The 27552-nt window shown below is 61.0% G+C and overlaps 1 protein-coding gene, 1 long non-coding RNA gene and 1 other non-coding gene across 3 annotated transcripts; 2 read left to right on the top strand and 1 right to left on the bottom strand.

Moving 5' to 3' along the window:
• Window positions 1-1409: 1409 nt before the first annotated feature.
• FGD2 (FYVE, RhoGEF and PH domain containing 2) lies at window positions 1410-22698 on the top strand. The gene is made up of 16 exons (XM_051854797.2): window positions 1410-1665; window positions 4749-4980; window positions 6279-6356; window positions 6963-7111; window positions 9630-9786; window positions 9903-10041; window positions 10516-10574; window positions 10714-10860; window positions 11426-11518; window positions 16186-16265; window positions 16345-16375; window positions 16709-16801; window positions 17243-17374; window positions 19444-19587; window positions 20734-20880; window positions 21854-22698. Exons 1-16 carry the CDS (start codon window positions 1598-1600, stop codon window positions 22067-22069), a joined length of 1965 nt encoding a protein of 654 aa, XP_051710757.2. The 5' UTR covers window positions 1410-1597; the 3' UTR covers window positions 22070-22698.
• Window positions 21074-21180, top strand: LOC138849902 (U6 spliceosomal RNA). Its single transcript, XR_011389089.1, has one exon. It is a non-coding gene; the product is annotated as a U6 spliceosomal RNA (small nuclear RNA).
• Window positions 21917-27138, bottom strand: LOC138849808 (uncharacterized). Its single transcript, XR_011389023.1, has 2 exons — window positions 25813-27138; window positions 21917-23135 (listed from the first exon to the last, which is right to left on the bottom strand). It is a non-coding gene; the product is annotated as an uncharacterized lncRNA (long non-coding RNA).
• Window positions 27139-27552: the final 414 nt, after the last annotated feature.

Genomic DNA, 27552 nt, shown 5'->3' with positions numbered 1-27552 from the left:
AATCCAGGTCTCCCACGTGGGTGGCAGGAACCATCACCACTGCCTCCCAGGGTCTGCATCATCAGGAAGCTGGTGTCAGGGGCTGGAGGTGGGTCTCGAACCCAGGTACTAGGAGCGGGGACACGGGCCTCCCCATTTGGGAAATGATATGTTGCATTGCAAGTGAAGCTGTAGTATGCACGCGGCGATGACCCAAAGGTGTTGGGCACACCTGTAGGGGTTAAGGTGCAGGAAGAGGTGCCACAAAATGCATTGGCACAACAACAAACTTGTCTTTCAATTCCACTTTCCACAAACTTTCTGATGTCCCTTTACATACTGTCGTGTCTACTTGTGCGCATTCTCTAAATTCTCCATGATACAAACTAAACACAAAAACACAGGCATGGGGAGCATTTGTGAGGGTCAGGGCTGGGGAGGGGCCGAGCATCTGTGGAGGAGACCACGGGGGCGTGGCTCTGTGTGGGCGCCACGGCTGGGCGGGCGAGCTGCAGAGGTTCACAGTGGGGAGGCTGTGCCGGGTGCCGCGGGCACCGAGATGACTGTGGAACAAAGACCAGTCTCAGTGGAAGGCTCTGGCTCAAGACAAGTGGCGCCAGCACCAAGGAGAGGGCCCTGCGAAGCCAGAATGAGGGAAACATGCCATTTGTTCTGGGCAGTCTGGATGCCCAGGTGGCTCAGGAGACCCCAGGCAGAGTCAGCCCTGCATGCTAGGAGCAGGGGAGCCTGAGGATGGAGCAGCAAGTACAGGCTCGTCCAGGCGTCCAGCTTTGCTTTGGAAACCCGACTTCTCTCTCTCGTGTTCTTCCTGGGCGACCTCAGGCAAGTTACTTAACCTCTCTGTTCCTCGGTTTTCTCTGGCCCGAGTGGGGAGAGTAATAGGATGCAGCTCACAGGGTTGCTACAGGGTGAAATGAGAAAACAAGGCCTGCAAAGAGTGCGCTGGCTCTTGTGAGCGTCAGAGTTTCAGGAGGAAGCAGCCCTCCCCTAGCGACAGCAGACACTGACGCGGGAGCAGGCGACTGGCGAGGTGGGAAGCCCCAGGACCCCTCCCTACCAGCCCATCACAGGTTTGTGATCTACTTGTGACAAAACGGGCTGCTTCCTACGGCCCTGAGCCCGGGCCAGTGCAGAGCCGAAGCTGCTAGGAAAGTGACCAAGAGAAGGCCACTGCTCCAGGCAGGTGAGGGAGAATGTGTGCTGAGCAGAGCCTCCCAGGCCAAGAGGTCCACCAAGGACCTGGCTCCAGAAACTGTCTCTGGGGCCTGTTGTCCCTTTGAGTGTGGCTCCTGGGACTGGGGACCTACAGGAGTGGAAGGTGCACCCCCATGAGGGAGGGGTGGGGCCCGAGCAGGCTCCTCCCACTGTGGGGAGTGGGGAGCTGGCTGTTCCCCTGCAGGGCTGGCTGTGAGACTACTTCCTCCTCCACTGTAGAGCCAGGAGCAGGCCTGCTGAGTTGCAGGAAACATGGGAGAGGGTTCCAGGACATCTTAGCCGTCTGTGCCTCCCCACGCCCGCCAGAGTGGCTGAGTGTGCTGGCCGGAAGCCTCCCTCCCTGCTCCAGGAGCAGCTGAGGACCACCCTGGAGGCCTGCAGGATGGAAGGGGCGAGGGAAGAGAAGCTGATGTCTGTGTCTAGCCTGGTCACTGTGTTTGAGAACTGCAGGTATGGGGCGCTGGGGCGGGAAGGGGCGGTGCAGTGGACAGGCAGCCTCCTTCCTCGAGGGGGCCCTCGGGCAGCACACAAGGTCAGGGCCAGGGCCACCTTGGGCCCCCAGACACCAGCTGTCTTTCTGTACTCACGTCCGTGGGTCGTGGATCCCTCAGAGCGTAGGAGGGCGCTGCTGTGGCTCCAGGAGCAGGGTCCCTGTGTGAGTCCATGCCAGGCAGCGCCCACACGTGTGTGGTTGTGAGCAAGCATGGGCCAATCACAGGCAGTGTTTGGGGCCATCCTTGGCCCCTCCAGCCCCTTGCAGGAATGCCGGCTAAGACTCACCAAGCACTGATGCCCCGTGGGCAAGCTAACCATGCAATCTACCACTCAAGCCAGCGCCCAACTCAAACTGAGAGTAGATGCCATCCAGAGGAAGGGGCCACAGGGGAAACGGGTGGGAAGGGGCAAACCAGGAGGCATGGGCATGACCCGCAGACCACTCTTCCAAGTTCATGGCATCCAACAGCCAAACAGGGCTGGACTCGATTTGCACTCCCATCTCAGAGATGAGGAAGTGCGGACCTAGAGAGGTGGAGGAGCCACGTGCTTGAGGTGCTCCGGGGGGTAGAGCTGGGGCTCCCGTCTGCAGCAGCAAGGCTGGACCAGGCTGTGGGGGTTACTGTGCCACAGGTGTGTCTGAAGCTGGAACTGTGTGAGGGACCAGCCCGGGTAGTTCTCGGTTCTCAGCTCAGTTCTGGGGAAATAGATTCTGAGAGATTTGCCCCAGGAGGCTTACTGGGAAGAGCTTTTGGGAACTGCACGTGCAGGGGGAGGGAAGCAGGGTAGGTGGGGGGAGAAGCTGAACTGCAACGCACTTGCTAGGAAGCCTCAGGCTGAGCCAGGGGCTCTGGGGTTGCGGTGCCCCTGCGTTGTCCAGGGCAAAGGGCTGGGTGGTTGCATCTCCATGTGCAGAGAAAGTAATTCCCAGAGAGGAGCTCAGCCGGCAACCTGGCAGCCATGAGCACTCCTGCAGCTAGAGGAGGGCATGCACAGGCCCTGAACAGTGTGGCCAGCACAGCACAGCACCGGAGAGGGACTGCCAAGGAAACTGGGCAAGCTTTCTGACTTGGATGCTAAGCTCATGCTAGCCGTGATGCAAGTTCACAGACAGCAGATGTATGTGTGTGTGTGGTGGGCAGGTGCTGTGTTGAGAGCACTCAGGGCAGGCAAAGCCTCCTGGGGGCGTCAAGGTGGAGGTGGCATCGATGTGTATCTGAAAGAGTGTTTTGGCTTCCTGAGCTGCATGACTTCACCCCGCCTCTCCCAGGGTCTTTGCCAAGCTCATCCTTTTCAGCACCAAGGACAGCTCTTAGGCGTGGCCTTTGTGACCCACTGCCCCCTTGGGTGTCAGGAGCCATCGCCACCTGACTCAGCTCCCCAGATGAGGGGCCGGCATCTGTGGAGCCTCCCCTTTTATGCCACGCTCTGCCCGGGCAACACCCCTGGCAAAGGTGGGCAGCCATTGGACCTGGGTGGCGTCAGCATGGGTTTAGAGTGGGCAGAGTGGCAGCCCTGACTGAGTGGGGGGCCGTGTGCTGGAGGCCTTGGCCTGGCTCCCTCGTGAGCTCTCCAGGGCCTTAGCTGATCTGAAACCAAGACAGGAAGAGGAAACAAGCTGGCCGGGGCACGTGTCCAGAAACGCAGAAGTTGAAGTCCAAGGGCCAGCTATTTTCACACACTGCACGCTGCACGCTGAAGCCCTGGGCATGGGAACAGCAGGGAGGTCTGGGAGAGCCAGGAGTGGTGGCTGGGCCTGGATGCCCACATTCTCCCTCCCATGGAGCCCACTGTGTGACTCGGGGCAGGTCCCTTTGACTCCATGGATGGATGTGTTTCTCCTGCACTCGGATGGAGACTGACAGTCTAGGGGGAAGGCTAGAGAACCAATTAGGTGGATTTGGAAGCATCCAAGCAGCAGAATGCTTTTTTTTAAAAAAAATATTTATTTATTTATTTATTTATGTGAGAGCCAGAGTTACAGACACACATAGAGAGAAAGGTCTTCCACCCATTGGTTCACTCCCAAAACAGCTGCAACGGCCAGAGCTGGACCAATCCGAAGCCAGGAGCCAGAAGCTTCTTCTGGGTCTTCCACATGGGTGCAGGGGTCCAAGCACTTGGGCCATCTTCTACTGCTTTCCCAGGCCATAGCAGAGAGCTGAATTGGAAGTGGAGCAACTGGGACTTGAACCGGCGCCCACATGGGATGCGAGCACTGAAGGCAGTAGCTTTATCCGGTGTGCCACAGTGCAGAATACTTATTCTCCCTGCACCTGTTTGCTTAGCTGCAAGGTGGGGGCAATGGATAACGCTCCCACGGAGCTTTGGAGCTTTTGTAGCTGTCCCCCCATTTCCCACAGGATACCTACACTGGGCTGACACTGCAAGCCTTCCACACCACAGGGAGTGGGGTGCAGCCTGTGCATGGGACGCAGCGATGGCACCAAGCTAGAACTAGAGGTCTGAGTGCTAGTTTTCCTGTTCCTAGACTGAGCCTGGTCTCCCTGCTGTGTGTGCCCAGTTTCTGCCTGTGTCGAGCTCAGGGGTCAGCAGGCAGGATGGCGGCCTCTGTTTTCCGGAGGCTCTAACTGGCCTGCAGGCCCCATGCAGGGTAGGGAGCCCCCTCCCTGGGCTAACAGCTTTGGCAGCTCTGCCCTCACTTTAGATTATTCCATGGCTCCCATCTTCCCTCCATGTATCGGTTGCTAATGCAGAAGCTAAAACGAGGGATGGGGATCCAAGGCGGTGGTGATCTGGGGGAGCCACACAAAAACCTGTGTGTGTGGAAGACGGGCTTCCTGGACGAAGCTGCATCTTAAACAGGGAAGTAAGTGGTTCCCCAGAGAGTGCAGTGAGGTCCCCATTGACTCATTGTGAACACTGGAGTTCCCTCCGGGGCCGTGCTGGGAGGGAAGTGAGAGACTGACGGAGTGAGATCCCGCAGAGGGCCAGGCCCTCGGGTGCCCCCCGGGACCCGCAGCTGCCCTCCCTGCTCTCCAGACAAGGAAGCCCCCGGTCTGCTCTGCTCTCCTCAGGACCCCAGGAGCAGGGCCCGAAGCCCACCAGCAGGAAGAGGTGCCTCACTGCCCTGGGGGCAGGCCTCCACCCCTCCCAGGGCCGTGGGAGAAGCCGGATGTGGAGGTGGCCCCGGCGGCACTGCCCAGGACGGTCAGCAGGAGGTACCTGAGCTCCCTGAAGAACAAGCTGTCTGGCGGGGCCTGGAGGAAATCCTGCCAGCCTGGGACCTGCCCTGGGCCAGAGACGCAGGTAGGGAGCAGCTGGGGGCAGGGGTTCTCCCCTGACCTCCCCTGAGCCAGGGCCAACAGGTTCTCCCTGTGTGCGAGCAGAGGGCTGACCTCGCGTGTCCCCTCCTCACCGCTGCTGGGTGGCCGAGTCCTGCTGCCTGATCTCATGCTCCTCCCTGGAGGAGGCTCCCGGCATGGGAAAGGCGCTGGTTCAAGGCCGCACACACAGCAGCTCCATCTTGTGAACCTGGTGGCCCGCCCGGGTGCTGCCTCAGCATACCCACCGCAGGAGGCCACGGGGCCATGCTGGAACCAGAGAGCTCAGTGCTGATGTCCCTGCCCTTGGAGCGCACCTGCTGTGGGCGTCAGTTCCTGCCTGTGTCCAGCCCAGGGGTCAGGAGGCAGGATACTGTGCAGCAGCTTCATAGCCCAGCCCCTCTGCCTGCTGTGTGCCTCAGTTTCTCCTTCTGTAGAATGGGCATGAGGACCACAAGTGTGTTCTGGTGGGCAATTGCTGCTTCACACATTGCCCCCTCTCCCACACAGCAGTCGGTTATGCCTCCCAGTTCTGCTGGGCTGCGGGGGGATGGGGCCGGACACGTGCGCTCCTGGCTTAGCTGGGAGGCAGCTTGGTACTGTGGCAAAAGCCCAGGCATGCTGTGGCTTAGACAAGGGAGCTCCATTTTCACACAGTTCTGGGGCTGCGAGACAGGGGTCACGGTGTTGGCAGGTTGGGTTACTCCGATGCCTCTGTGCCCAGCTTGCAATTGCCATCCTCTCGCTGTGGCCTCTCCCTGTGCACCTGGGGCTCTGTTGCCCTGTGTGTTTTTGGCCCAGCCACTGCGACCCCAGTCAACCTCCATGAGGACATCAGTGTGTGGATTTGGTGGGGGGCACATCTCAGCCTAGCAGGGCCTCTCCCATGACGGCAGCCAGATTGCAGGTATGGCTGGGATGCCCACGATAGCTCAGCTCACATGCCTGGGACCCAGGCAGGCACTCGGGAGGCTGGGCTCAGCAGGAAGTGGCCAGGAGCCTGGCACTCTACCTCTGCAATCCCCTGTTTCTCCCATGTGGTCTCTGACCAAGGTCCCCGCCTGCATCAGGGCGGCCAGACCTCTTGACCCAGTGGTTCACCGCTCCCAACAGGGCGTAGACAGAAGCTGCCAGGCTTCCTAAGGGTCAAGCCCAGAATGGGCACAGCCTCACTCTGCCCCAGGGCCCTCCCAGATGCGCCACAGGGGGCGTGGATACCAGGAGGTAGACATGCAGTCCCTGCCAGAGGACCTAAAGCTGCATCCCACCCCCACCGTCTTGCAGGAGCCTGAGAAGAGGATCGTCCAGGAGCTAGTGGAGACGGAGCAGGCATACGTGGCACGCCTGCACCTGCTGGACCAGGCGGGTGACCAGGACACCTCTGCGGGGCCCTAGCACCTGGGTCTTCTCACCCCACCCCTGCTCTGTCTTCCCACCTACCTCCGCAAAACCGAAAGTTAGGATTCTCGGACTTACTCTAAGAAGCCTTGGACCTAGAACCCCACTCGCTGGGGTCTGGGGCAAAATCAGGACTTAGCCTCTTAGTGCCCGGGTCAGCCCCAGGCACAGTAGTGTGCCCACCGGGCGGTCCTTCCCAGAATCCTCCTCGTGTCGTGTCTAGAGCCTCACTTTCCCAGGAACTGAAGGCTGGGGCCTACATCCTTGCAAGTCAGCACAGGGAGCCCTGGCCACCAATTGCGAGAGCTCGGCAGACCCACCACGGGCTCCTTGCTGACACCCAGCAGCTGCCAGGTTCTGGCCAAGTCCCTGTGTCTCTGGGCCTCGATCTGTCCATCTGTAAAGTGGTCACGATGTAATCTTCCCTCCCCAGCTTTGCCCGGGGTGTTGAGAGGATGCTGGGAGATTCAGGAGGTGGAGGCGTTCGGTCAGCTGAAGGGGTCCCTGGCCCCGGGCGGGTGTGGGGTGGCTCCCCCTCGGGCTCTGGGTGACCCGGCCGGGCGGCTGCAGGTGTTCTTCCAGGAGTTGCTGAGGGAGGCCCGCAGCAGCAAGGCCTTCCCTGAGGACGTGGTCAGGCTCATCTTCTCCAACATCTCCTCCATCCACCAGTTCCACGCGCAGTTCTTCCTCCCTGAGCTGCAACGGCGCCTGGACGACTGGTGAGGTCCTCCGGGAGCGTCCCCCACCCCGGGCGGGGCAGCCCTCGGGCACAGAGCTGGCCTGCCGCCCCGCTCAGTCCTTGGCACTCTCCTCCCTGGCTCAGTCCTTCCACACAGTGAGACCGGGCTCCTGATAGGCCGTGTGCACAGGTGGGTGTGTCCTGGGGGTGGGGGGACACAGCCAGGGCTGACTGGGGGCGTCCTACATGCCTGGCCTTGAACTGTACCCCATTCACTCACTGGAGCGTCAGCATCCACTGAGCCTAGGAGTCCACAGGAGGGAGCCCTAGGCCCTGTTGCCTCCCCAGGAGCAGCTGAGCCCCTTGGGGGCAGGGTGTGTGGCAGAAGCACTGGGGGCTCCTGGAACTAAATGCTCATGGTTACCCTCAGAGAGAGCCAGGGGTCCAGACATGGAAAACCCACTCCCATCAAGGGGGAGCAGGGATGCTCCCCCCACCCCCACCCCCACCCCCCCCCGCAGCCAGAGTGTCGCCGCCCTGGAGGCAGGAGGCCCAAGACCAAGGTGTCAGCAGGTCTGGCGGCTCCTGGAGACTGGGGCGGGGGCGGGAGGGGTGGTGTTGCAGGCCTCTCTCTAGCCTCTGGAGGTTGCTAGCTGTCTTTGGTGGTCCTCAGCTTCTAGAAGCTTCTCCCACGCTCTGCCTTCACGCTCACACAGCTTCTCCCTGTATGTGTCTCTCTCAGAACTTCTGCTTCTTACAACGACACCGGTCCTATGGGTTTGAAGTGACCCTGTTTGGACAGAGTCTGCATAAACGTAATAGGCTAAGATGAGGTCACACTGGATTAGAGCGAGCAAAGAACCCACTGACTGGTTTGCCTAGGCAGAAAGGGGAAATGTGGCCAGAGAGGCACAGACAGAGAGGGAGGCAGGGGTGGGCGTGTGAGGGCAGAGGCAGAAGTGGGGCGTGATGAGGGCACCAGCCAGGACCGATGGCCTCTTGGTTACACGAGAACCCCAATTTGTTTTCAGAGAGGACCACTAATATGTTCAGTAGTGAAGTTCCTTGCTTTATGTATTTTTATCTGTTTTGCCAAAGAAATGCTGTGGTTTCTGGGATGTTATTGAAAACTCTTTGGTCAAGCAGAATGTTAATAATTATTAAATCCTGGCCGGCACTGCGGCTCACTAGGCTAATCCTCCGCCTTGCGGCGCTGGCACACCAGGTTCTAGTCCCGGTCAGGGCGCTGGATTCTGTCCCTGGTGCCCCTCTCCCAGGCCAGCTCTCTGCTGTGGCCTGGGAGTGCAGTGGAGGATGGCCTAGGTCCTTGGGCCCTGCACCCCATGGGAGACCAGGAAAAGCACCTGGCTCCTGGCTTTGGATCAGCACGGTGCGCCGGCCGCAGCGCGCTGGCCGCGGCAGCCATTGGAGGGTGAACCAACGGCAAAGCAAGACCTTCCTCTCTCTCTCTCTCTCTCTCACTGTCCACTCTGCCTGTCAATAAATAAATAAATAAATAAATAATTTAAAAATAAAAATAATTATTAAACCCAGTGAAAGATGCCAGGGTCCACTGCCATATTCATTTCACATTATGTTTTCTTGGAATGTCCGCAATCATTTTTTGTAGATTTATTTTATTTATTTGGAAAACAGATCAACAGAGAAAGAGAGAGAGACAGAGAGAAATCTTCCATCTGTTAGTTCACTCCCCAAATTGTTGCAATGGCCAGGGCTGGGCCAGGCTGAAAGTAGGAGCCTGAAACTCCATCCGGGTTTCCTACATGGCAGGGGCTTAAGCACTTGGGCCATTGTCTGCTGTTTTTCCCAGGTGCATTAGCAGGGAGCTGGATGGGAAGTGGAGCTGCCGGGACTCGGCATTTTGGAGGCTGTAGCCTAACCTGCTGGACCACAGTGCCAGCCAACCCTCATAATAATGTTTAAAAAAACAAAAACCAGCATCAAACTTCTGAGATCGGCTGCTTTCATTCCCATTTTTTGGGTGAGAAAATGGTGGTAGTGAGAGGCCAGGTGGCTCCAGCTCAGGTGGGCGAACTCCAGAGTGGCGGCTCCTCACGGCTCCTGAGTTCAGTGAGTGGCCTCAGGCCCTACCCTAGCTGTTGCTGGCTCCATGCTCCCCTGCAGGCCCCCAGTTCCCTGTCTCCAAGGTGGGCTGGCACCTGTTCCACCTGCAGGGCTGTGAGAACAAGATGGAGAGAGGTGCGGTGCGGCGAGTCTGGCGCGTGGTTGCTGGGTGAACTGCATAGTGGAGCATCACGTGGTGACCAAACCACTCTGCACCGGGCCTGGGGGGGAAGCCAATTGGTGGCCGAGAGCAGCGTCCGCCCTCAAGGGGCTTACAGTCTAAGGGGGGTGAGGCACACGCAGGAGAAGGCGACAGTCCTGCTCCGTGCCTATGCCCAGCAGTGCAGTGGAAAAGCTGTTTCCAGGATTTCTGGCTTGCAGGGTCAGGGTGGGGGATGCACACCCGGGCCCTGCGTGAAGTTGAGAGAGGCGGGCACCAGGCTGAGGGCAGTCCCTGGGCGTCCCTCCTGCAGGGCGGCCACCCCCCGCATTGGCGACGTGATCCAGAAACTGGCCCCGTTCCTCAAGATGTACAGTGAGTACGTCAAGAACTTTGAGCGAGCGGCGGAGCTGCTGGCCGCCTGGACCGACAAGTCTCCGCCCTTCCAGGAGGTGATCGCCCGCATCCAGGTGAGGGCCGAGGGACCCTGGGGGTCTCCTCCCAGGCCTAGCTTCTCGCTCAGGCCCCCTGAGCCTCCCCTGCCCCCCCAGCTCTTGCTTCCAACTGCTCCCCCTTCCTCCCCAAGAGCAGCGAGGCCTCGGGCAACCTGAGCCTGCAGCACCACATGCTGGAGCCCGTGCAGAGAATCCCCCGCTACGAGCTGCTGCTCAAAGACTACGTGCAGAAGCTCCCGGCCCAGGCCCCGGACCGGGCTGACGCCCAGAGTGAGGACACCCCTGGGGGCCGGGGAGGGCCAGGCCACCCCTATGCTGTCACTGAGAGCTTGTCAAACGCTCACAATGGCCACCAGGCATCACCAGTAGTCATTGCCATGACATCGACCTCATCCATGCCATTAGCCAATTTTTTTTTTCACAGACAAAATCACTAAAGGCCAGAGAGGTTAGGTGACTTGCTTGAGGTCACACAGTTGGGATTCGAACCCAGGCCTGTATGATGCCGATGCGTGCGTGCTTTCCATAGCACCCTCTGGGTCTAGCTTGGTTCAGGGAGCGGCAGGTGCCACAGGGGCCACACGCCCATTTGCTACTTCTCGGTGGCTTCCGGTCTCCAGCACGGGCAGCCCAGCTCCCCAGGCCCCAGGTGCTGGCAGCCACTTGGTTAAGCCCCCGTGGACCTCCTGCCCCGGCCCCCAGCCTGGGCTTCCAGGGGCTGACTCTAGCCACGCCCCTCTGCAGAGGCTCTCGATATGATCTTCTCGGCGGCTCAGCACTCCAACGCGGCCATCGCCGAGATGGTGAGCAGCTGGCCCCAGGCGGGGTTGGGGGCAGCAGGCACCACGGCCCCCTCCCGGGGTCTCAGCCTCCCACAGCACACCTGTCCCACGAGGCGAAGCTTCCAGGCCGGCCTTGGCTGAGGGTGTGGCCTGTCCCCAGGAGCGGCTGCAGGACCTGTGGGAGGTGTACCAGCGCCTGGGCCTTGAGGACGACATAGTGGACCCCTCCAATGCCCTGCTCCGTGAGGGTCCCGTCCTCAAGATCTCCTTCCGCCGCAATGACCCCATGGAGCGCTACCTTTTCTTGGTAGGGGGTACTGGGGGGGATGCCCTGGGCCCCTCTGTCCTCTGCCGTGGCTTCCAGGTGCGGCCTCCAGGCCCCAGGCAATACCAACCCACGGGTTTCCCAGGCACGCCCTAGGAGCCCAGTCTGGCTGGCTCCAGAGCCTGTGGCATTGAGCTGTGCTCTGCGAGTGCACAGCAGGAGGGAATTAGGTTAGCTCCTGGGAAGAACTGGCACTGAAGAAGTCAGAGATCTCCTGAGATCTGGAAGGGTGGTCTTGCCCAGAGGTCTGGGGGAAGGAGCTATAATTTCTAAGTCCCTGGTGCCCTGAGCCCCTGCAGGAAAGGCCCCGTGAGTTTCTGAGGTCTGATATGGTCCCTCGATACCCACAGGTCGGGTGGCCCTTTGTGCCTGGCCTCATGGGATTGGGAGTTAGCAAACCCTTCTTCATCTCCTCCCTCATCACCCCTGCCATTCAGGGAGCTGGCCTGTGGAGGGAGGAGCTCCATGGTGCTCCGCCCCCTCTGGGGGAGGCCACGCCCACCCAGCCCCAGCACTACACTTAGGCCTGTGCCCGGGTCTCCCACAGTTCAACAACATGCTGCTCTACTGCGTGCCCAAGGTCATCCAGGTGGGCGCCCACTTCCAAGTGAGGACCCGCATCGATGTGGCCGGGATGAAGGTGAGGGGGCCCCCTGTCGCCATGGGGCTCCTCCCCACGGGTGGGACCAGGCGCGGGGAGGAGCAGCGGGGTGCAGACTGGGCTCTCAATCAGAGGACAGAGGCTGCCAGGCCCTGGGAAGACTTGAAGAAGGGTCCTTGGGTTCCCTTCAGCCTGGCCGGGGCTTTGGGACCGTGCACGCCCCCTTTGGCCTCACGCGGGGCCATCTGCACCACTGCTTCGCAAACTGCCCCCCCTCCCCTCACTGCGTCTGGTTGCCTGGTGATTCTGGGCCAGCAGGCCTGGCTGGGGCCGGCCCAAGGACCTGCCCTGCTCCCTGGCTCCCCGTTGGGGCTGACGCCGCAGGGCCACAGACCACACTTTCGGCAAGAAGGGGCTCTGGGGTCAGCTCGGCTGCAGGCAGGTATGGGTCGCCAGCAGTGACAGCAGTCGTTCCCCTGCCTGCTGCCCGGGCAGCCACTGTGGGCAGGGCCTTTATCTCCCGTCAGATTAGCATATCAGCGCTAGAATTGCCCTGTATTTCTTACCTGTTAAAAGCATTTTTAAAATTTTCTCACTTTAAAATCTGTCCAGGGTCAGGTATTCAGCCGAGCAGTGAGGACCCCCATGTCCTTTGTGGGGGAACCTGACTTTGAACCCGGCTCCAGCGCCTGACTCCAGCTCCCTGCCAGGGCAGACCCCAGGGGGCAGTGTGAGGGCTCAAGGAACTGGGTTTAGGTTTATTTGCTTATTTTAAAGATTTATTTGTTTATTTGAAAGGCAGAGTTACAGAGAGGCAGAGGGAGAGAGAGAGAGAGAGGTCTTCCATCTGCTGGTTCACTCCCCAGAAGGCTGCAACAACTGGAGCTGTGCCGATCCAAAGTCAGGAGCCAGGAGCTTCTTCTGGGTCTCCCACGTGGGTGCAGGGGAGCTGACAGGAACCCTGGCAGGCCCCCAGCAGCTCTGCACGCCGCTCGCCGCACTCGTCCCAGGCGGCTGCCTCTCGGCACCTGGAGCCTGCTGGTTCCCCGCCGGCCGCACAGCGCCCTGCCCTGCTCCGCTCCGCGCTCCGTGATTCGCTCTGCCAGGGCTCTGCTGACAGTTGTCAGTTGTCAGCTGCTGCAGACGAGGACTGGCACAGTTTGCCTGCGTGTGACTGTCCCGAGAGTTACCCCATTTTTAAAAGTGGGGGAGCAAGGGGCTGGTGTTGTGGCACAGCCTGCGAGGCCGGCATCCCACGTCAGAGCGCCGGTTCGAGTCCCGGCTGCTCTGCTTCCCAGCCAGCTCCCCAGTGATGCGCCTGGGAAGGCAGCAGAGGGTGGCCCGCATGCTTGGGTCCCCGCCACCCACGTGGGAGACCTGGCTGGAGCTCCTGGCCTTCGGCTTTGGACCGGCTCAGACCGATGTTGGGGAATGAACCAGCACGTGGAAGATCTCTCGGTTTCTTCCTTCCAAATGGATAAATAAATCCTATTAAAAAAAAAAAAAAAAAAGGAGAAACTCTGGGAACGGGTGCGACCTAGCAGGTAAGACACCACGTCCCACATCAGTGTTCCTGGGTCTGTTTCCTGCCAGTGTAGACCTCGGGGGCCCTGTTGATGGCTCAGGCAAGGGTTCTGCACCCCGTGGGAGACCCGGATGGAGTTACCAGCTTTGGCTCGGGTCCAGTCCCAGCACTGAGGGCATTTGGGGCATGAATCAGCGGGTGGGGGCCCTCCTCTCTCTGCTTCTCAAAGAAATAATTTTTTCCTAAACTTGTGAGATGCAAGGCCCTAGCAGACCATTCTAGGTTAAGTGACTTGCTGGGGGCCCCGGGTGTGACGGAACCCTCCTCCACCACCCCCCCACCCCGTGTCAATCACCACGCTGCATGGCCTCCTGCCAAGGCTGCTGCCTCCCTTTGGGGACAGAGCTGCGCTCGGCTTTGTGTGTAGCAGAGCCGTAGCAGAAGAACCTTCTTTTTATTTTAAAGATTCATTTTATTTATTTGAAAGTCAGAGTTACAGAGAGTGGGAGGGAGAGACAGAGACAGAGAGAGACCTTCCGTCTGCTGGTTCACTCCCCAGATGGCCGCAGCAGCCAGGGCTGGGCCAGGCTGAAGCCGGGAGCCAGGAGCCCCATGCAGGTCTCCCATGCGGGTGCCATGGCCCAAGCACTTGAGCCATCATTGCGCCTTCCCAGGCCGCAGCAGGGCTGGGAGGCAGGGCAGCCGGGATTCCAGCAGGCCTGTTCGAAGTGGGAGGCTGGCGTCACGGGTGGCCACCTCACCACCTGTGTCACAACGCTTGCTCCAGAAAGACCTTCTTGCCATCTGCTTGGACAGGTCCACGACGTCCTGGCGCGGCGTCCAGGGGCCGGGGCCGGGGGCAGCTGACATCCGACCAGGCCCATCTTGGCTCTTCCTCCCCCATCCCCCATCCTCATCACCCTGCCCCCAGCCTCCCAGGAGGGAGCTGCAGGCTGGAGCTGGGCCAGGACACCCCCTGCTCTGGCCCCTGGGAGACCCAGCAGGAGGGCACGGCCCCCACTGCTGACTGGGGTCGCCTGGGGTTAGATGCAGGCTGAGGGTGACAAAGGCCAATGGGAGGACACGGCCCAGCCCCCACGCCTGAGCTGAGGCCTCTCAGGAGTGTGGCCCCCACCAGGGGTAGCTGACTGTCCTGAAGTGGCCAGAAAGTCCCAGGGCCCAGGGCACATGCTGGCCTGTCTGCAGGGCCCCTGATGAGGGAGGCTGGGAAAGGCAGATGTAGGCAGAGGCACTGGGAAAGAGCCAGGGATGGACAGACAGGACAAACAGCAGAGCAGTGCACAGTGGTAAAGCGAGGGCCTCCAGGCGGCACATGCTTGGGGTGTGTTAAGGACGTGTGGGCCCCACGGGCACCTGGTTCCTGGCACCTGTCTGTCTCCCGTGGCTGCACAGCACCCTCTGCTGGATGGCACAGGTTTGGCAGGTGCAGAGCTGTCCACCCACGCAAGAACCATTTTCTGAATCTAAAGTTTGGAGGCAGGTTTGGTCTTTGACCACTGGCCCTGACCCCTCCACCCCACCCCACCCTCAGGCCTCCTCCTTCCTGGGTGCCAGGAGGGCCTGGTTTTCTGCTGCTGACTGTCACTGAGCTCAGAACTAGGCTGGGAAGAAGGAGAGAGTGTGGGCACACATACCCAGGAACTCCATGCACAGCTGTGCAGGTTGTGCACTGCACAAGGATATCTCATCTACGAGGTGCCATCTGCAGCAGCTGTAGAATACTGATACCTTCATAGGGAGCCTTGTCCGGCAGATGGCAGTCAAATCTCGTTTCCAGGGAATCTGAATATTATGCGTTTGCCAACAGATGTCAGTATAGGGTTTTGAGAAAGGGTCTTCTTTTCTAATTAGCACAAAGGCCCTGTGTGGAAGAGGAAGGGGCTGGACTGACCCAGACCTACCAGAGTGGCCGACACTGGGCGGGGCAGAGCTGGACGCGTGGTGGGGAGCCGGCGCCTCTCGTGGACCCTCGTGCAGGGGCTCCCCTAGTTCCTCCTTTTCCATCACAAGCACACCTGTCTCCCTATTTCTGGACTTGAGCCCTGGAGATTCCCACTTCTCTGCCCTCTCCCTGACCCAGGGAGTCCCGCCCTCCGCCCCACAGTCGAAGCCTGTTCTCTCCCGGCGGCGTGCGCCCCGGCAGCAGGCCTGGCCAGGAGAGCGGCATTCCCCACCCCTTCCCACCCTTCCCGGGCCTGGGCTCTGGCCCCGCTTTGCCCCCGGCCCACAGCTCACACACAGCTCCCCACACCCCCGCTTTGTACAGCACCGCGCCCTCGGGGCCGCCTTGACAGAGGCCTCCCCGCCACCAGGGGGCAGCAGAGAGGCTCAGGAGTCCGCGGGCTCCGCGGCAACCAAGCCCCGGCCCCAGCCCTCCCCGCAGGTGCTGGGAGGCTGTGTCTGCCCCGGGTTCCCTTCGAGGTCTCTGTGCACGCGGGGCCTGGGAAAGGTCTGGGCACAGGCCGCTGCGGGGGCGGTGGAAGTCCATGCTCTTCCGCCTGGGGGCTGCAGCCCTGAGTTGGGCGCTGTGTGACCCAGGCGGGCCTCTTGCCGTCTCTGAGCCTCCACTGCCTCCCGAGTGCTCTTAAGATTTTTTTCTTTTTTTGCTTTGTGTCACGGACACTTTAAGCCAAAAAAAGGCCCCAGTGAGTCCTCATACAGTCGTGGAGTTTTGAGATGGGGTTTCATTTCTGGTGAGCTCTGTGAGGCACCGTGTGCCACCTCCCCCGGTGCTACTGTTGAGTTCCGTGTACTCCAGGCGCGCCCAGCCACAGGTACCTGGTTCAGGAGGACCAGGAAGGGTGCTGTTGGCACAGCCAGCTGAGCCGCCACTTGTGACGCCGGCATCCCATCCGGGAGCCAGTTCAGTCCCTGCTGCTCCGCTTCCAATCCAGCTCCCAGCTAATGCGCCTGGGAGGCAGGGAGAGGGGGATGGAGCTCCTGGTCTAACCTCAGCCATTGCAGCCATCTGGGGAGTGAACCAGTGGATGGAAGACCTGTCTCTCTCTCTCTCTCTCTCTCTCTCTCTCTCTCTCTCTCTGTTGCTCTGCCTTTCAAATAAGTAAATCTTTACAAAACAAAAAGCAGGACCCGGGAGGCAGTGAACAGGCCAGGTGCAGCACGGAGCCCGAGCTCACGGCGGCCGTGACCTGCCCTGCAGGTGCGGGCGCTGATGGATCCCGAGTTCCCCCACTCCTTCCTGGTGTCCGGGAAGCAGCGCACCCTGGAGCTACAGGCGCGGTAAGGCCAGGGAGCGGCCCTGGAGAGGCGGGGGCCCGGGAGCGGCCTGCTGCTCCTCACCCGAGCTGCTTTTGCGCAGGTCCCAGGAGGAAATGATTTCCTGGCTACAGGTACGGGGAGGCCCCAGGGCCCCAGGGCTCCGCTCCTCACCCACTGGGGTTGAGGCAGCAGGAGGGTGGGTGCGTGGGTGCAGGGGCGTGGGCGTGTGCACTCTCATACCTGCGCGTGCCCGCAGGCTCCCGGCTCTTCCTAAGGAGTTGTTCTGTGCTGGGCCCCGGGGGCGGGGCAGCCTGGGACGGGCCACTTACCCTGGCTGAGCCCCGGTGTGCACACCTGTCGTCAGCCCACGCGGGCTCAGAACTCAGGCATGTCTGTTGAATGTGCCGACCCCGACGAGCAAAAACCTCTGCCGCCACCCACCCACTTCCCTCCCGCCCTTCCAGGCCTGCCAAGCAGCCATCGACCAAGTAGAAAAGCGCAATGAAACCTTCAAGGCGGCGGTGCAGGGGTCCGAAGGCGGCCTCCAGGAGCCGCAGGTGCACGGAGCCTGTCCCGCCCTCAGCACAGCCGGCTCCCTTTCCAGGCCAGCTCGCGGGGGCGGGAAGCAGCAGTCACCAGGGGTGTTGAAGGGACTGTGTGTGGGGAGGGGGTGAGGATGGGGGCAAAGCCTCCCCATGCCCAGAAGTTTCCTCGGGAGCCCCCCTGCGCAGCACCCCCGGGGGCAGCCTTGGGGCGTGAAAGTAGATGAGCCGCGGAAGACTCGGCGGCCTGGGTTCAGGTCCAGCTCTGACCTGTGCTTTGTGGGGGACTCTGCTGCGTCCCCTCACCTCTCCGCCCCGTTTCCTCCCCCTGTAAGATGGGGAGCCTCCCTCAGATCCCAGGGGAGACCCAGGGAGCCGGGCGCACAGGACCCCCGTGGCAGCAGATGGGCCTCGGAGGGCCGGCCACGCCCCGCTCAACCTGTGCTCACTCCACAGCTGCAGTCCGAGGAGCTGGGCCTCCGGGCGCCGCAGTGGGTCCGCGACAAGATGGTCACCATGTGCATGCGCTGCCGGGAGCCCTTCAACGCCCTCACGCGCCGGCGCCACCACTGCCGCGCGTGCGGCTACGTGAGTGCTCCCGCCGCGCCTGCTGCCCCCGCCCCGCCTACACCCATTCGCCTTGGCCTCCACCTGCCCCGCCCGGGCCTCAGCCCTCCCTCCTGGCTGGCCCATTGCGCCCTCACAGTACGCTCCCATTTCACAGACGGCGCCCCACCCCCCATGGCAGACCCTGTTCACCCACCTGCTCCTGTTGCCCCGTCCCCTGGGCTCCAGACCCTAGTTTAGGAAGGGGTGTCCAGTTCCTTCCAGGCCTTGGCCCTGCCACCCCCCATGGTCCTCTCTGGGCTAGCTGCCCCCTCCTGCGCTGGCGTGGCCTCAGCACGCTGGCTCCTGGTGGCCCTGTTGCTCACCCCCAACCCTTGCAGGTCTTGCTCTGCTCCTCAGGCACCTGCTGCACTTGGGCTGCTCTGCTGACACTGCCCGCCCCCTCCCCAATTTACTCTGCGATCAGCCCTTTGCAAGCTCAGTCATCAGTGAGGCAGCCTCCAGGGACCAGGCGGAGGCCAGGTGACAGGTTGGGGCCAGTCAGGGAGGTGTGGCTGCGAGTGGAGCTCAGACTCGGGCTGTACCTGCATTCAGGTGCGCGGGATGAGCTGCTTCCCATGCCAAGTGGAAAGCCTCCGGGAATTAGCGGCTGTTCCGGGCGATTCACGCCCGTAAAGAGTTGCATCAATGCACACTTGCTCCTGGAAGGTTACTTAAACCGGTGGATCAATACAAGAGGTGCAAAGGGTAAGACACCCTTGTGTCCCTCGAGGCTCATGTCAGAAGATACTCTGACGGCTAAATAAAATGCCCCCTTGCTGCAGAGTCCTAGGTGGGGGGAATGGCTCAGAAGCTACCAAGGTCATTCCCGAAGCCACCGAGGGACAGCTGATGTGGAGTGGTCCGTAGATAATAAGGTCGTGTCCATGATAAACTTCCCGCATGTGACCGTGACACTGTGGAGGGGCAGGAGACAGTCCTTGTCCTCAGGAGATGCCGGCGACATCTCCGGGGACGCGGCAGCAGGGTGACTGTCATTTGTACTCAGAAGATACGAGGAGCGGTCCACGAACTCACGGAAAATGCACACGATGATGACACTAGATGGACGCATTCCAACCATTTTTGCCCCACAATGATTTTATCTTTTAACTCCATTTTCCTACAAACTTTTTTGAAATAGCCATGTGTGTGTAGAGAGAGAAAGAGAGAGGGAGGGAGACAGAGAGAGAGAGAGAGAGATGGAGAGAGAGAAGGTGGCAGAATGTTAACATTTGGTGAGTTTGGGTGGGGGATCTCATTGCATTTTTTTTCAACTTGTCTCTAGAGTTGACATTTTCTAAGTGGAGGAGGAAATACACATTATAGTAAGCCACTTAGGATCTCAGCTCCCCCAGGCAGTGGTGCCCCCAACTGGGGCTGTGTGGGGCGCAGGGGCTTCCCTCGCTTTCCGTGGCTCCGGCGCCCAGCTTCTGTCCCTCGCGTGCCCAAGTGGGAATCTTCGCGAGGGTGGGGCAGGTACCGCACGAGGACGCCCCCTGCACCCGGCACCCCTTCTCTCGCTGCGTTTCCCGCCGCTCTCCGATCTCCAGACGCCTCTGTCCCCAGCTTGGTCCGTGGGGCTCCTGGGGTGGGTCTCGCCTATGGCTACTCCGGGGTGTGTGGGGGTCTTGCTGGTAAGAGAACCTACACCCCACCTCCCCATGGACGACCTCGGCTCTCCGGGCGCAAAGCTTGCGGGACTGTGGCAGAGGCGCAGGCAGCGGGCGCTGCGCACTGGGCCATCCTGATGTGCGGGGTCCTGGAGGCAGGGGACATGGCAGGGGAGGGCACTGGGGAAAGTGAGTCAGATGCAGGGCGGGTCTCTGCGACCCCCAGGCACCCTGGCAGAAGGGGAGCGTGGCGAGGGCGCTCGCGGCGGGCAGCACCAGAGCCCAGAGCCTGGCCTGCGGGAACCTCTCCGCGGAGGGCTCTGTGCCTTCCGGGGCTTGCATTCCACCCCCGCCCCCAGCCTCTGGTTGCTCTCACGCCCACACCTCCTGGCCAAAGCCCAAACACAGCCCGCCACGGGCCTCCTCCGCCGCCCCCAGGTGGTGTGTGCCAGGTGCTCCGAGTACCGGGCTGAGCTCAAGTACAACGCGAACAGGCCCAGCCGCGTGTGCCTCGACTGCTACGCGTTCCTCACGGGCTGCGTACTCCCTGGCAACAAGGACAGGCGGCCAGGCATCCTGGAGGTGAGGCCCCATCCCCGCAGCCCTTCCCGGATGCTGAGGGAGAAGCCAGAGGCCCTCACACGGACCCCCAGGGCCCCTCCCTCCGCGGATGGCTGGGTGCTCCATCCAGGAAGAGCAGGGCCACTCTGGACACGTCCTGTCCACTCCCCATGTCTGCAGTCCCAGTGGGTGAAGAGAGCTGGTGTCACCCGGCCCGTGTCACAGATGGGTTAGGAGATCTGAGACCCCAGTCTCTACAGAAGGGACTGCAAGCCGGCGCCGCGGCTCACTAGGCTAATCCTCCGCCTAGCGGCGCCGGCACACCGGGTTCTAGTCCCGGTCGGGGCGCCGGATTCTGTCCCGGTTGCCCCTCTTCCAGGCCAGCCCTCTGCTGTGGCCAGGGAGTGCAGTGGAGGATGGCCCAGGTGCTTGGGCCCTGCACCCCATGGGAGACCAGGAAAAGCACCTGGCTCCTGGCTCCTGCCATCGGATCAGCGCGGTGCGCTGGCCGCAGCGCGCCGGCCGCGGCGGCCATTGGAGGGTGAACCAACGGCAAAAGGAAGACCTTTCTCTCTGTCTCTCTCTCTCTCACTGTCCACTCTGCCTGTCAAAAAAAAAAAAAAAGAAAAAAAAAAGAAAAAGAAGGGACTGCAGAGGCCAGCTGGCCTGGCCCACGGCGACCCAGGCCCAGAGAAGTGACTTGCCCAAGACACACAGCAAGTTAGGAACCCGATCTGTGCCCTTGGGGCATCGCTGAGCTGCACCTCACCCCTGCGGGGTCCCTGCTATGTCCAGCTTTGTGCCACAAAGGCAAGGTGCCCCTCCCTCATAAAGGCTAGGTGGGCCTCCCCGCTGCCCAAGGGGCAGGGTCAGCTCCCAGGTTCCCGTGGGGGGACATTTGTCCTTTCCAATCCTCCCCAACCTGCCAGGCCCTTCCTGACCACCGGACAGCACAGCCTGCTCCTGGGGACAGTCAGCCCCTTCCCGAGCCCCGGTTCTGTTCCGTGCAGGTCCTCCCTGCCCGGTACAGGGTCAGGCTGGCTGAGGCTCGGCCGCAGCTCTGTGATGGGGTGTCTCTGAGCCCCGGGGACAAGTAGGCCCCTTGCTGCAGATGAGCGGTCACAGGGAAGCCCCCAGGCCACGCCCAGTCCCTCTTTCTGCTTTCAGAAAGGATCTTCGGCAGGGTCCGGCCAGAGTCTGATGTGCAGCTTCCTGCAGCTGAGCGGGGACAAGTGGGGCAGGAGCGGCTCCCGGGGCTGGTGCGTGATCCCCCAGGACGACCCCCTGGTGCTCTACGTCTACGCGGCACCCCAGGTACGGCCACCGCCTGTCCCGCCCTGGCCTTGGCTGTCCCGACAAGTCAGGAGCCCAGGCCGCTCTGCCCTCAGGCGCAGCCACTTCTCTCCTCTCCCTCTATGCACCCCCTGTTGGCCCCCTCCACCAGAGGGGAGCAGGAGGTGAGCAGCTTTGTGCGGTTGTTTCCTTCAAAAATGCCAGGGCAGGTGACGTGCTCGCTTCGGCAGCACATATACTAAAATTGGAACGATACAGAGAAGATTAGCATGGCCCCTGCGCAAGGATGACACGCAAATTCGTGAAGCGTTCCATATTTTTAAACAAAACAAAACAAAACAAAACAAAAATGCCAGGGCAGGTGGGGCTGAAGTGGAGGGGCGGCGGGGCGTGCTCCCTGACCCAGGATGTGTGTGGTCACTCCTCCGCCCCCCAGGACACGCGTGCTCACACCCCCCCGACACGTGCTCACACCTCTACCCACCCCCACCCAGGACACGTGTGCTCACACCTCCATTTCTTCCCCCCAGGACACATGTACTCACACCTCCACCCCCCAGGACACGCGTGCTCACACCTCCACCCCCCAGGACACGTGTACTCACACCTCCATTTCTGCCCCCTCAGGATACGTGTGCTCACACCTCCATTTCTTCCCCCCAGGACACATGTACTCACACCTCCACCCCCCAGGACACATGTACTCACACCTCCACCCCCCAGGACACACGTGCTCACACCCCACCCCCCACGACACGTGTGCTCACACCTCTACCCCCCAGGACACACATGCTCAAACCTGCACCCCCCAGGACACGCGTGCTCACACCTCCACCCCCAGGACATGTGTACTCACACCTCTACTCCCCGGGACATTCGTGCTCACACCTCCACCCTCAAGACATGCGTACTCACACCTCCACCCCCCAGGACACGCATGCTCACACCTCCACCCCCCAGGACACGTGTACTCACACCTCCATTTCACCCCCAGGACACGCGGGCTCACACCTCCATCCCACTGCTGGGCTACCAGGTGACCGCTGGGCCCCAGGGGGACCCCCGGCTTTTCCAGCTGCAGCAGTCGGGCCAGCTGTACACCTTCAAGGCTGACTCGGAGGAGCTGCGAGACCGTTGGGTGAAGGCCATGGAGCGGGCCGCCCAGGGCTGGGGCCCCGGGGGCCCTGATGCCGGGGACCTGTGCGACTGAACCACCAGCACTTGCTCTCTGCCCTCTGCTGTCCACTCAGAGCCTGCCTCCTGCCCTGGGACGACCCTGTGGCCCACCGGTCCAAGTCACATAACCGATTCCTTTCCGCAGTGGCCAGGCCCCAGGGCCTGGGATGGGATCAGAAGCTATGGGTCTGTTCCTCTGGGTAGGGAACAAACCAGTGCCCCAGTTTGCCTGGGTAGAGGGGCTTCCTATGCCAATAGGACACCCAGTGCTAGAACTGAGAAAGTCCTAAGTAACCTGGTACTAACAGGTTCTCAACTGGGGCTGCTCACTAGCGCCCCCTGGGAAGCTTTTACAAAGTATTGCAACAGGCATGGGGCCCAGCGGTAGAACGGCCAGTTAAGGGGCCTGCATGGCATGTCACAGAGTTTGGGGTCAAGTCCTGGCCCTGCTCTCAATTCCAGCTTCCTGCTAGTGTGCACCCTGGGAGGCAGCAGACGGCGGGCCACAAGCACTTGGGTCCCTGGCACCCACACAGGAGACCCGGATGGAGTTCCAGGCTCCTGGCTTCAGTCCTAGTCAGGAGCCATTGCAATTTTGGGGGAGTGAACTTCCCTCTCTCTCTATCTCTCAAACAAACAAATAAATACTTTTAAAAATTCTAATGATGTGTGTGTGTGTATGATTAAAAAGAACCAATGTGTGTTTGTACCTCCAAGGATTTCTGACTTAATTGGTCTGGGATGGGGAAGTGGGAGAATTTTCTAGAAGTAGCTGCACAAGCCTAACATGCAACCTGGGTTACCTGAGGCAAAGAAGGGGCTGAACCCCTGTGCGGTGCCGGAGCCAGCAGTCACAGTAAACAACAACAATAATGAGCCAGCAGTCACAGTAAACAACAACAATAATGAGCCAGCAGTCACAGTAAACAACAATAATGATAAGGGCCGGCACCATGACATAGTGGGTAAAGCTGCCGCCTGCAGTGCCGGCATCGCATATGGGCGCTGATCCAAGTCCTGGCTGCTCCATTTCCGATCCAGCTCTCTGCTATGGCCTGGGAGAGCAGTGGAGGATGGCCCAAGTCCTTGGGCCCCTGCACCTGCATGGGAAACCTGGAAGAAGCTCCTGGCTCCTGGCTTCAGATCAGCCCAGCTCTGGCCATTGCAGCTAATTGGGGAGTGAACCAGTGGATGGAAGACCTCTCTCTCTCTGACTCTGCCTCTCTGTAACTCTGCCTTTCAAATAAATAAATCTTTAAATAATAATAATAATAATAATAGAGCATCTGTGGGGCCAATGCCGCGTGTTCTCCGTGTGTTGTCTCATTTCACCATCAAGAGGACACAGGCTCAGAGAGGCGCAGTGAGCGACTCGGGGTCACACAGCCAGGACTGAGTCGTAGCCCAGAGGCCCCAGTCAGGGAGTGGAACAACAGGGCAGAGAGGGAGAAGAGCGAGGAGAACAAAGGGGAGGAAAGAGAATTGCAAAGGGCGAGAGACAGGAGGGAAAAGGCAGAAGAGGGGAGGGCAGGCGCTCTCTGGGGCATGCCTAGCCCCGCTGCTGCGTCTTCCTGAGAGACCATGGGAGGGGCGGGGACACCCTCAGCTGTGCCCAGCAGGCTGGCTGCCCTGGAAGAAGGAGAACTGGGCCAAGCCTGGGCCCCTGCCCCCCAGCCGAGGCCGCAGCCCACCGTGGGGTTGTTTGAGAAGCCCGGCCAAGCCTCTCTGGACAAGAGCCCCTGCGTTCCTGTCCCGGGGCTGCCGCAGGTCCTGCCCTCGTGGAGCTTGTGTTCCAGCAAGGAAGGCCACCAGCCAGCGCCCAGGCCTCCCACCCGCCACGCTGGACGGTCCCAGTTTTAAAGTCTCAAGTCCCAAGAACCACCCCCATTCCAAGCAAAGCAGGGCAACTGGGCAGGAAACAAACAAGAAGGAGTTGGGGGAAGACGGTGTGTGTGAGAGAGAGGGGGGGAGAGAGAGGCAGGAGCTTCGACAGGAAGATTAAGGTCGGCCGCACTGAGAAGCTGATGGTTGGAAAACAGCTCCAGTGGAGGGGGGGGGGGGCAATGCAGGTATCTGAGGGAAGAGCATTCCAGGTGGTGGCCACAGCCAGTGCAAAGGTCCTGAGGTGGGAGCCTTCCTGGCGCCTGTAAAGAATCCTGCGGCTGGAGCAGAGTGACAGGAGAAGCTGTGAGGTCATCCCAAAGGTGGGATGGGTAGGGGAGGCAGACACGAGGCCTTTCCCAGGCTCTCAGGCGCCCCCTGCTGCCGTGGATGGACACTGTCAGGGCCGAGGTGGCTGAGGTAAGAACCATGCAGGTGGGCGGGTGGTGACTCGCGCCAGGGAGGGAGCAGTGAAGGGGGTGAGAAGGAAGGGGGTTCTGGATTTACTCTGGGGGTGGTGAGGACAGGTTTCCCATAGAGAGTGACCGTGGGGGAGGGGACGCCGAGGCAGGAGTCACTGCTAGGGCAAATGGGAAGGCAGAAGGAGCCTCGTGGGCAGCTGCAAGCACTGGCTGTGATGTGGCCGCGAAACAGCTCTGGGGCCACTCATGGCCACAGCAAGCAGACGGGCGTCTGGGCTCGGGGAACGGCCCTGGGCTGCAGGCAGATGCATGGGAGCCGTGGCCCTGTGGCTGGTTGGGGGTTAAACTGTGAATGAGACAGGAGGAAGGGATCCGAGGGCGGAGGCCTGAACACCGCACGCTCTAACCACATGCCCCCCAACCACGTGTGCCCAGCATGCCACCTGCATGTCCTTGACCTTGGGTTACAGGAAGTAGCCCAGAGCAACAAGGCTCCCACGTGAGGGCACTCACTGCACACTGGGTGACAGGTCCCCAGGAGGACCCCAGAAGAGTGCTCACCAGGTAAGCTCTGCCGGACGTGTGCTGTGGGAACCACGCGACAGGCCTCAGGTGTCGCGATGCTGCCCAGGGCGGGCAGTACCCGCCATGTGGGCAAGGGCGGGATGGCCAGGGAAGCAGCCACCGCGGGACGCCACTGCGTGCTGGAGGCGCAGGAGGGGCCTGTCCCCTTTCGTTCTTAGCCACAGCAGCAGTAGGTGCCGGCTTGCCACCTCTTCCAGGTGAGTGGTTTGGTTGTGGGCTCCCGCCAGGGCGGACACGAGGCTGTGTCCCTGACCACCGAGCCAGGCGAGGCCCAGGCTGCCGGGTCTTTCATACTCTTCCTCCAGAGGGCTACCAAGTGCCCCTCAAGCCCGCTGTCTTCAGATGCCTCCGTGGTAGCTGCACTTTTCAAATGCCATGCATTATTTCTATAGTCACAAGAGCAAAAATGCTGTCCTCCCGTGACTGGGGACATGCAGGCTCAGCTCGGAAGCCGGGGCCTCCTCCCTGGGGCTCCAGGCCACTGAGCCGGCAGCACGCAGCCGGCCAGGGAGTGGGGCCCATGTTCCCCACCCCGTCCTGGCTGGGGAGGCGCCGGAGCATTCAGCTCATGTCCCTGCCACAGTGCCCTGGAGAGGCACCTGTCCTGGCATTCTGTCCGGAAACAGTGTTTTGTTCGATGTCTGCTTTGGTGGACGAGGAAGGTTAAGCCCTGCGAGGCCCATGGTCTGTCCAAGGTCACCCCACCAGATCCAAACCCCTGTGTGGCCCCAGCTGGCATGCAGGGGCGGGGCGAGGGGAGGCAGTCTTGCCCAGTGGTGAGTGGGTCCAGGCCGCCACCCAGCTTGGGTCACAGCCCTCCCAGCTCTGCCATTACTGGCCGTGTTGCCCCGGGCACAACTCTCCACTGCTCGGGGCCAGGCTTCCTCACCTCGCAAAGGTCCAGCACTCCGGACGCTGGTGGCCGCAGGGTGGCTGCCCAGTGGGCATTGCGGCTATTGCAGTTCCTCCCCGTGTGCTGCCCGTCTCCGTTTGTATCTACCACGTGTCTCGGATACAAAGCAGAATCGATCGTAGTCCCCGCCAGCCCCATCGAGGTGTAATTTGCAGACAACAAAGCCCACCCCTTTCAGCTTTGGCAAAAGGGTCTGCTCCTAGGAGCTCTGCCACAGTCCCCCGGGTTCCCACGCTGTGCCCACCCTGCGCCTCGGGCGCCCACCGGTTTTTTCTCCCCGCGGATAACTTTGCCGTTCCCAGATATCGCGGAAATGGGACCATTTCCCAGCTCCCTCTCAGCACTGTGGATTTGCGGCTGCTCCGCCGCTGCTCGTGTGGCCGGCTGACCCCTCTCCCTGGCTGAGTAGGATGCCCTGTGTGCAGTGTGCCGCTTTGTAGAGCCACTGAGCAGCTGCAGGACACCCGGGTCCCTTCTAGCATGAGCCAGCTACAGATCAGCGCCCCGAGCGACTCACGGTGCACGCTGAGCAGTGCGCGTGAGCAGGGGTCAGGTTCAGAGTGGCGTCACCGGCGGGTCTGGGCAGCGGGACTCACTTATCAGAAGCAGCCGGACCACGTGGGCTCCAAGTGCCTTGTGCTCCTGGCTAGGGTGTGCTCAGCTTTTTCTTATCTTCAGACATTCCAGCGGGGCGGTGCTCACAGCCTGAAGGAGGAAGGAAATGAGGGCCTCTGACAGGGAAGAGGCCGAGGACATTCCAGAGCTAACAACGCCCACCAGAGCACCTACTATGTGCAGGCAGTTTCCTGATGTTTTCCGAGGCTCGGGAGGGCACCCCCTCTGCTGTTTCACAGCCCTGGCTCTTCCGGCCTTGGTGGCCCCTGAAGGGCACTGGATGAAGCTGGAGGCGCTTGTGGCACTGGCTCTGTCTGCTGTCACTCAGGCCCAGGACACATGGAGCCGCCTGGTGGTGCCTGCCTGCCTGAAGGGGCTGACCGGCCCTGCTGTCCTGCGTCCCCCCAAGGCTGCTTCCTGAGTTCCCCTGGCCCAGGAGGAGGGGCCTGCTGTGACTGGCACCTGTACAGGCAGGACTCCCCGCCCAGCAGAGACAGATCCTCCCTCACCCCTCACATTCTGGGTGGGGCAACCTTGGGGGGTCACAGGAAACAGGACACCCCCAAACCAAGAAGAACTGAGCGGGGTTCTCCAGCCCTCAGTTCCGGGTGTGGGGCCACCCATGTGGGAGACCCGGATGAAGCACCTGGCTCCTGGCTTCAGCCAGCTGGGGAGTGAACCAATAGATGGAAGACCCCCCCCCCCAACTCTTTCAAATAAATATTTTTTAAAAACTAGCTCAAGGGGCTAGTGCTGTGGCTCAGCAGGTTAACACCCTGGCCTGAAGCGCCAGCATCCCATATGGGCACTGGTTCTAGTCCCGGCTGCTCCATTTCCGATCCATTTCCCTGCTATGGCCTGTGGAAGCAGTAGAAGATGGCCCAAGTCCTTGGGCCCCTGCACCCACGTGGGAGACCTGGAGGAGGCTCCTGGCTCCTGGTTTTGGATAGGCGTAGTTCCGGTTGTTGGGGCCAATTGGGGAGTGAACCATCAGATGGAAGACCTCTCTCTCTCTCTCTCTCTCTCCCCCTCTCCTCTCTCTGTGTAACTCTGACTTTCAAATAAAGAAAAAAAAAAAAAAACCTAGCTCAAAATCTTGCT

Source organism: Oryctolagus cuniculus, chromosome 5 (assembly GCF_964237555.1).
Source record: "Oryctolagus cuniculus chromosome 5, mOryCun1.1, whole genome shotgun sequence".
NCBI lineage: Eukaryota > Metazoa > Chordata > Mammalia > Lagomorpha > Leporidae > Oryctolagus > Oryctolagus cuniculus.
The sequence above is the reverse complement of the archived record's forward strand: the minus strand, read 5'-3'. Positions and strand labels throughout refer to the sequence as shown.